At 47.6% G+C, this 9,485-nt stretch overlaps 1 protein-coding gene across 1 annotated transcript; it reads right to left on the reverse strand.

Moving 5' to 3' along the window:
* Positions 1-892: 892 nt before the first annotated feature.
* On the reverse strand, positions 893-1,480 carry RNF183 (ring finger protein 183). Its single transcript, XM_070955857.1, has one exon. The coding sequence runs from the start codon at positions 1,478-1,480 to the stop codon at positions 893-895; it is 588 nt and encodes a 195-aa protein (XP_070811958.1).
* Positions 1,481-9,485: the final 8,005 nt, after the last annotated feature.

The raw sequence follows: 9,485 nt of genomic DNA on the forward strand, positions 1-9,485 counted from the left end.
TTGCATTTACAAATGCCGCATCTTAACTACAAGGACAAATTTGTACTTCATTTTCCGGTTAAGTGCTGTAACAGAATAATAAAGAATCGGAAACCCTATATTCCAGTTTCAGACAAATGGCCGTCCAACCTCCTCTTAAAAACCTCCAGTGTTTTGGACTTGTCTCTTCTGGAGACAAGTTGGCTCCTTTCTCCCTTTGATCTTAATCTGTTGGTGCTGGTGGGTTTTTTTTCCCAATAGGGGTAAGGTAAAGGTTCCCCTCGCACATATGTGGTAGTCATTCCCGACTCTAGGGGGCGGTGCTCCTCTCCGTTTCAAAGCCGAAGAGCCAGCGCTGTCCGAAGACGTCTCCGTGGTCATGTGGCCGGCATGACTCAATGCCAAAGGTGCATGGAACGCTGTTCCCTTCCCACCAAAGGTGGTCCCTATTTTTCTACTTGCATTTTTTACCTGCTTTCGAACTGCTAGGTTGGCAGAAGCTGAGACAAGTCACGGGAGCTCACCCCGTTATGCGGCACTCGGGATTCGAACCACTGAACTGCCAACCTTTCGGTCGACAAGCTTGAGGTAAATTAAGGTACCTCAGGGTAAGGTAGGGTAATAGCAAAACTGCTTTTAAGATCTCTGGATTGGACGGCGTATGGTATGCCATTCACAAATTCCATAGTGTGTGCCCTCTGCCAAGAAGAACTTGCTCATTATGACTTGGACTTGGGCCATCCTATCTCCTACCTTCTTGATCCCCAAATTCAGAAGCCGGGCTCTTTAGGAAAGGATTTTGATCCCCCCTTTCCAAAATACTTTCCGGCTTCCTCCGTTCCCAGGCCCTGCGGAACCCACCCACCCCCACCACATTAAATCAAAATCCAAGTTTCCATGGTCTGCTTCTCCTTCATCCCAAACCTGGGAAAAAGTTTTTCGTCCAGAAGACGGAGAAAACGAGTAGCAAAGTCAGGCTTAAGATAATGACCATCAAGTACGTGAAGATCCGAAGATGCGGGTTCCGGATGCATTCTCGGAGAAGGGCGCGGCGAGGAACGGTGGGGGTGCTGGCTACGGTCGCTGGCTGGGGGCTCTCGGGGTACGGCTGGGTGCCGAGTTCAGGGTCGACGCCCAGATCCAAGGTGTACACTCTGGGTTGCCGCAGGAAATACCTGGTCTTGCGCTGCTCCTTAAGGCACAGTTGCCGTCCTTCGAGGATGATGTGGTTGGGCTCCAGTCCCAACTTGTGCAAGAGGGCGACGTCGGTGGGGAGTTCGGTCACCTGCTGGTTGGCCGGCAGCAAGGTCAGGCAGCGGCAAAGAGGGCAAGGCAGCTGGTTCTGGGTGGCGGCGATGAGGCTGAGGTGCGCCAGGCACTCGATGCAAAAGGAATGGCCGCATCGTAGGAGTTTGGGGGTCCGGAAAATGTTATTGTAAGCGTTCCAGCAGACCGGGCATTCGGAAACCAAACTTGGCTCCTGTTCTAAGTTTTTGGCCATGGTTATTTGGCTCGAAAAGCGGTTCTGTCAAGTGTGAACGGCCTGCTCCACATGTGAAGAGTTCAATTGGAGACTTTATTACATGCGCAATTCACAGGAATCTTCCCAGACTGGCCGATTTGCACCTGGACTAAATAAAGCTCAACGGCACCCAAGAAGGATCAGATTTTGCCTTCTTTGTGCCCACGTAAAGATTCCAGACTAATTCCCTGCTTGATTCCTCCTTTCCCCTAGCTTGGCCGGTCTTTCTCGCCGACTGTCGGATGTTTATTAAAATTACCCACGAGGCTCGAAAGAGCCAACGGAAGCATGGCGGATCAGTTTCGTAGCATCCTGGGGGTGGGAAGGTGGGATTGCTGGGCAGACGGAAGCCCCCCTTTCCTTAAAGCGCAGGAAGTCCATTGCTGGAGTAAAAAAAAAAACGGAAGAGAGAAGTTAGAATAAGAAGCAAGGCTTGGGCGTGCGTGGAAAAATCTCCCGGGAATGCTCGAATTACACTCCGCTATTTATACCGTGCTATCTGAGGACGTAATGCGTTACAGAATACGGCAAGCCGCTATCCCCGGGGACCGAGAGTCTACGATATGACCGCAGAGATAAGGGAGGAGGGCGGAAATGAGCTTGTGGCAGAGGTGCGCTTTGTTTTTTCTTTTTTTTAAAGTTTCTAGTCCTCATGAAGCAGACATGGGTTGTCCGGTTTGCTCAGGAATTTAGGCAGGTAGTCCATGACCATCTGAAGTCAAAGTGGCACTGAAATGTTCATATTAGTTCATTCTTCATCCTAAAAAATTTGAGCAGACTCGGGGTTGCTCTTCTACCATTCCATCTCCCTTATTTTACGACAATCCTTCTTCTCCTTCTCTGTTTCCCTTCCCTCCCTTCTTCTATCCTCTTCTACTTTCTTCTTTCCTCCTCTCCTTCCCCTCCTCTCTTTCCCCTTCCTTTCCCCCACTCCTCCCTTCTTCCTAACCTTCTCTCCTACTCTTATTTCCCCTCCCTTTTCTTCCTCTCCTTTCCCCTTCCTTCTGTTCCTCTCTCTCCTTCCTCTCTTCTCCCCTCCCATCTATCCCTCTACTCCTCTTTCCATTCTCTCTCCGTTGTTGCATTCATCTTCAATTCAGTATTTTCCAAAGTGGTATCCGAGCAAACCCCGATTTTCTAGTTATATACTTGTTGAATTTCAAGGATTACTTTCTCCGTGTCTAGGATGTCTACCGAAAATAATGGAATCTCTGAGCAGATCCTAAATTTCCCACTATTAAATACCGGAGAACTCTGGAAGCAGCTTTCCAAACAAGACAGTTTTGGTCTAATCATTTTTTATTTTTATTTTTATTTTTTGAGCTGACTTTGATGGCTACCAGATTTCCAAATCTTTTTAAGGCCTCGAACCCAGAACCTTTGGCGTGCAAAGCGAAGGCAGTCACGCTGAGCGATGCTCTCTCTCTCTTTTCCCCTGCCTTCTCTAACAACCCCCCCACCCCTTTACTAGATTTAAACCAGCATCTACTGTGTTTCTGGATTCCTTCTGCGATCCCCTCCTTGAGCCCTGGATTCTCTCCTTCCTGCCCATCGACTCTCAAAATTTACCTGTTTGGGGAGGTGCGAAAAGTTTACCTTAAACCCTTTTTTCTTCCCTCTATGAAACCAGCAAGATCTATTCGAAAGATTTGCCTTTCTAAAAACCAGATCTTTGGCTCGAGATTTAAAAGCTGCAAGGGATCTCCGGAAAGCCTGCCAACGATCCAACGACGGATCTTAATCACCTCTCCCTCCTGGCTCACCGCGTACAAACCCAGCTCTCCCCACTCCTTCCCCTGAAAATATTCAGCCCACCTTGCCAACGTCCTCCTCCTCCTCCTCGCATCTCTTGTCGCGCTAGAATAGATGTTGGGGAGGAAAGATCTCCAGGTTGCACAGAGAGAGGCAGGGCCTCCATCCGTGAAGGAGAGGAAAAAGAGCATCTCCACCTCCTCCCTTTCAGGACCAGATCCTTGTCTATCGGGTGGTTCCCCCCAAGGGCTTGGGTTTTCAGCACGGCAAGGACAGGAGGCAGCTGTTGTTTACCACCAGGAACCAAGGAGACAACAGCCTAGAAGAAGACAGCAGGGCTTCTCGGGGAGGCTGCTATGGAGATGGACACCTTGATCTCAAAGCTTGGAGCCGCTGGTATTGTCCTCGACAGAGATGAATAGAGCAGGGACGGCTAACCTATTTGCCGTCGCATGCCAAAAGCGGTGTGTGTGTGGTGTGGTGTCGCACACATGTGTGCCCACACCCATAATTCAATGCCAACCCGTGCTCCTCCCCGTGCATGCATGCGCAACCCCCCCCCAACACTTTTGGCACGTGACGGCAAAAAGGTTACAGGTGGGCCCGGTAGGCCCGTTTTTTCGCTTTCCCCAGACTCCAGAGGCTTTCTTGGAGCCTGGGGAGGGCGAAAACAGCCTCCCCTCCCCAGAAGCCAGAAACGGCCCATTTCCTGACTTCCAGTGGGCCCGAAAGGCCTGTTTTTCGCTCTCCCCAGGATCCAGAGGCTTTTTTGGAGACTGGGGAGGGCAAAAACAGCCTTCCCCATCCCTCTGGAGACCCTCCAGAGGCTGGAAACGGCCCGTTTCCCGACTTCCGGTGGGCCCGGAAGGCCTGAAAACCAGCTTCCTTCATCCCTCTCCCTCCATCCTTCCCTCCCTCTCTCTCCCTCCCGCGCTCTCTCTCTCTCTCTCGCCAAGCAAGGAAACCTAGGGGCCCAAATCTCATCTTGCTCTGCAGCTGTCCTTCACCTGTGGGAAGGACACTGCAAAATCCCTCCCCATTCCCTCCCCACTCCTGTGGGAAGGACATTGCAAAATAGTGGGAAGGACATTGCAAAATCCCCATTCCCTCCCCACTCCTGTGGGAAGGATACTACAAAATCCCCGTTCCCTCCTCACTCCAGGGGAAGGATCCTGCAAAATCCCCATTCCCTCCCCATCTCTGGGACCAGCCAGAGGTGATATTTGCCGGTTCTCTGAACTACTCAAAATTTCCGCTACCGGTTCGTCAGAACCTGCTGGATTTCACCCCTGCTCTTATCTGACCATTGCTTGGCCTGCCGTTCTTTGTCCCGACTCCAAAGCTCCTTCTCACATACTGTTACACCACCACCCCTTTCCCCCAACCTTAACACATGTCGAAAAAGGTGTGTTTTTGTTGAGGATAACAACAAACAGACTCAACGTTTTAAAAATGCCAGATTACCTTTATTTGGAAGATCTGGGAACTCGGCTGAAATATAAACATATGCACTGAATAAGTAGTTCCCACACACACCCATCCTGGCTTGGCAGATAGGTCACCTTTTAATGAGGTAGCTTTTAAGTACATGTAGTAGAACTTGTAAGTAAGTAAAATGTAGTAGGACCTGTGTCCGATCACCACAGTTCACAAGTAGAATTACAGGGCTGTAGAATTACAGGGCTGACTAGGCGGCTCAGTGGCTAAGACACTGAGCTTGTCGATCAGAAAGGTTGACCGTTCGGCGGTTCGAATCCCTAGTACAGGTCTCATGCGTGAGCAAGGGAGGGTTGGACTAGATGACCTCCAAGGTCCCTTCCAACTCTGTGTTACATCTGGATTACAACAGTTGGGAAGGCTGGACAATTTTTCTCCCAAGCATACCAAGTATACAATCACTGTACATTTATATACACACCAACAAAGGCACAAGGGAGACTTCTAATACAATTATTTCCATGATGGTCTTCTTTGACAATAATACATACAAGTTGTCCTCTATTCAACCTTCCAGAGATTCAATCACATCTGGAGATACGTTATTCCTACTGTCCAGTTCTGAAATCTTTTAGAGCAGGGGTCTCCAACCTCGGCAACTTTTAAGACTTGTGGACTCCCAACTCCCAGAATTCCTCAGCCAGCTTTGAATCAAGGTTGGAGATCCTTGTTCTAGAGCACTGTTCCTCAACCTTGGCCATCTTGGGATATATAGACTTCAACTCCCAGAATTCTCTGCTGGTTGGGGAATTCTGGGAGTTAAAGTCCACAAGTCTTAACGTTGCCAAGATTGGAGATCCCTGTTCTAGAGCACTGTTCCTCGGCCTTGGCCATCTTGGGATATATAGACTTCAACTCCCAGAATTCTCTGCTGGTTGGGGGATTCTGGGAGTTGAAGTCCATACGTCTTAAAGGGGGCCAAGGGGAAGGAAACACTGCTCTAGAGTACTGCTCCTCGGCCTTGGCCATCTTGGGATATATAGACTTCAACTCCCAGAATTCTCTGCTGGTTGGGGGATTCTGGGGGTTGAAGTCCACAAGTCTTAAAGTTGCCAAGGTTGGGGATCCTTGTTCTAGAGCACTGTTCCTCAGCCTTGGCCATCTTGGGATGTATAGACTTCAACTCCCAGAATTCTCTGATGGTTGGGGGATTCTGGGGGTTGAAGTCCATACATCTTTAAGGGGTCAAAGGGGGGTAGAAACACTGTTCTGGGGTAATTCTCTTCCGCAGATCCTCATGACAAAGAAACCTGGAAGGTCCATTCTTCCATCTTTATTTTATAGGTGCTTAATAAAATACTTTGGCCCACCGCAAATCAGATTTCTACGTGCAGATCTTTATTTCCCTTGCCCGAGTTTCCCAACACTGATCTTCACCCTTGTCCCTTCAGAAATCGTAGCAATTTTCTCACTTCCCAGGTAAATTTGACTGACGTTCTACCTCCTTTCATTCTACCTGTGCCCAAGTGATTAGAAGACGCCTCTCGGTGGAAGGACGGCAGATACAACACAAGCCTCCTTCAACAAACCAACCCACTTTCCAAATATTGCTCGGGTGTGACGAAGAGGACAAGAAAGTTCTCGTGGTCAATCATCATCTCCTTCGGTCTCCTATCGGAACTCAAGCTCAAAATTCTTGAGATCAACGATGGGGTCAGTCTCTGCAGCAGGAACCTCTCCTGAATCTGCTCCTCACCGTTCCCCACGAGGGCAAATGCGTTCTTGGTGACCTCTCCTTTTCCACCCAGGGGACTTTGCAACAACACCACCAATCCACTCGGGGCACCCTTTCCTCCCCAAAGAACCTTCACGCTACTGATCAACCAGGTCCTATTTTCAGAAGGACCCATCGGAGGAAGCCAAGAGCTGGTTGAGTCCAGAAACTCAACGCCAATGGATTTTTGCCGAGTCAGCAAGGAGAGCATCCTTTTTGTGAAGCAGAGAAGGGTCCAGCTTGTATCTCCTGGGCCAATCCCAACCAGGATCCAAGGTTCCTCCAGATGAGACTTCCCCGATGGGTGGCAAACGTATCGCTGGATTGTTCTCCAGGTTGATTCCGGTTGGTTTGGGAAAAAGAGATGAAGAGATTGGAAATCTTCCTCGGGCAGACGAACAGTATTGGGACTCGAGGCCAAAGGAAAGTGGACAGTCTCATGACAAAGTAGGACCATTGACACAGAGACAAAGACGAGAGCCAGGAAGGCTGCCAGAAAGACGGAAGGGAGGCAATCAGATTCCTGAGGCTGCCAAGATGGACTTTCTGAACATCCAGACTTCTCATCTGCCTGGTCCTCGGCGTCCTTCCTCGCTCCACAATAAAGTTCTGGCAAGTTCCCATTGTCCGTGCGACTTTCATCGTCCTTTCGTCTTTCCTGCATCTCTCCGTCTTTTAGCACAGAGGAAGGAAAACGACAACAATACAACAATCGTGAGTTTAATTTTTTTTTAAAAAAAGCAGGATGAGATGCTTCAAATGCTTGCATTCTTGTTGTGGCCCGCCAGCGGATCTGGCAGCAGATTCGGACAGTGAGAAGGTTGGGGAGGAACATGAGCCAGTCCTGGAGTCTGGGGAAGGCTCTGATGAGGGCTCTGCGTCGGAGGCTGAGAGAGGGCCAGGGCCGTCTGACAGTTGTCAGCTGCCTTCGGAGTCAGACATCAGTGAGGCAGACAAACAGCTGGAGCCTGTTCCCAGTGTGCGCATGCACAGAGTTGCCGGGCGAAGGGAACAGGTAAAGAACAAGGGTCGACTCAGGAGTAAAGCCACAGGTGGACGATGAATGGCCCCTCCCAGAGGGAATAAAGAGGAGCAAAAGGGGAGTGGAGTTTGCAGGAGACAATTAGTTCACTTAATTGGTTGCCTGGCAGCTCCCCATGCCAGATAAGGTCTGTCACTGTAAATTCACCCTGGAAAGACTTTTCTGGATGTGAATGAGAAGAATTCACATTAACTTAATAAAAAGGGGTTTTTGTCGGGACAAGGAGTCTGCTTCATGCTCTTGGGAAGGCTAGGTCAGAACAATTCTGAATCAAGAGGCAGGATCTCCCTGCTGATTACTCCCCGCCAAACTCTTTCCTAAAGCTCCTTGCTAGTAAATAACTAAACCTTCAAGGAACGGGCTCGTCTAGAATTGTTCCCTGTTAAGATAGCTTTCTGGTTGCAAGATGCAATTACATACTTTATGGGAAAAATTAAAAGTTTGGGCATGCACATATCCAGCTGCTCTCAACGGGTGGGAAAACCAAAAATAATTCGGTGAAGTTTATATGTGTCTTTCAACTTCAAGGCCTCTTGTAGCAGGGAATTCCATAACCGAGCATTAGGATTGGGGGGAAAAAAACCATTATTATTAACCAAGAAATTGCTAAGTGACAACGGCTACTTACTGTCCGCCGAGCAACCCAACATTTCCTGAGTCGGTCTCTGTTTACAGAGTTCTGCTGATCATCTGACTCCTATTAAACCAAGGAGAGAAAATAAGAAACAGATTCCTGTCGCGTTTTGTTAAAGCCAAAGAACGAATCTTCGAAACTTAAACCAACATTTTCCTAAGCAGAAGCCCACTGCATTATTTTTTTTATTTTATGAAGGATCCCTGGAACTTTCTGAGCTTGGGTGTTTTTCTTGCAGGCATTTTATTACGCTCGCACTGATGGCGTTACCAAGTTTGGTAATGAAACGTTGCAAGAAAACCAAGAACGCCTCAATTTCAACTCCGACCTACAAATATTCTCCTTTATTGGATATTTCATTTATTTTTATTTTAAAAGCCACCCATACTGGCTTGCCAGGTAGGCCAGTTTTGCAAAACTTTTGCTAACAACAGCCCTTCTGCCATCTTCCGCTCTTTTTCCAACTTTTCAGGAGTTAAAAGCGCTCTTATTTTTCCCGATTGACCTCTTCCACTCCTCCGGTTTAATGGAAGGAAAAGAAAGGAAACGATGAGATGACATTTCAAGAATTCCTTGGAAGCTCACAAACGTTTAACGACACGCTGTTAAAGGGTTGTTTATGAAATATAGCACAGGGACTGTCCTTTTCAAATGCTTTTCATTTGTGACATTTGGGTATGTCTATTCTGCAAGTAGACAATTAGCACCTCTGGGAGAGGATCTTCACTTGTAGCAGCCTTCAGAGTTTCTGTGCTATTTTTCTCTTGCAGGGATTGACTTTCTTGATTTCATGATGGATTTTTTTTTTTTTTTAAATGCCTACATGAATAAATGTTATTTTGCTGGGGGAATTTCAACATACTATAATCACCGTCCCCGATAAGAGAAAAACCACCACGTCTCCAAAAACATTCTTCTTTAAGAGGCCAAGGGTTGAAAAATAACTTCAACATAGCTTGAAGTAGAAGAACTGGAAAATTGACTCGGATGTTCAACTTTGCTCCAACTCGCTTCCTACTTTTCGCTTTCGTTGAAAAATATATATATATATTTTAAATATTGTATGAATTTTTCAATAAACACAAAACCAAAAACACACCTACAAAAATACCCCCCCCAAAAAAAGGAATACAAAGATATAAAAAAATAAAGAACATTTTTTTATGCAGAACTCTGTCCATTTACAAAACTTATCCCTATAAAGTACTTATGCTCTCCATATTTTACTTCATCAAATTTGGTTGTGTCTGAGCCCGTTTTGCCTTTCTCTTTTTAATCTCCCTCTCCCTCCCTATTTCCCCGCGCTCTCTCCCCCCTCCCTCCCTCTTTCCCCCCTCTTTCTCTC

The sequence above is a fragment of the Pituophis catenifer genome, unplaced genomic scaffold (assembly GCF_029215685.1).
Source record: "Pituophis catenifer annectens isolate HBS135680 unplaced genomic scaffold, rPitCat1.0.hap2 SCAF_17, whole genome shotgun sequence".
In the NCBI taxonomy this organism is placed as follows: Eukaryota; Metazoa; Chordata; class Lepidosauria; order Squamata; family Colubridae; genus Pituophis; species Pituophis catenifer.

Bases quoted from the DNA above. Each gene is read 5' to 3' on its own strand.
- RNF183 (XM_070955857.1), bottom strand. From the start codon at position 1,480: ATGGCCAAAAACTTAGAACAGGAGCCAAGTTTGGTTTCCGAATGCCCG.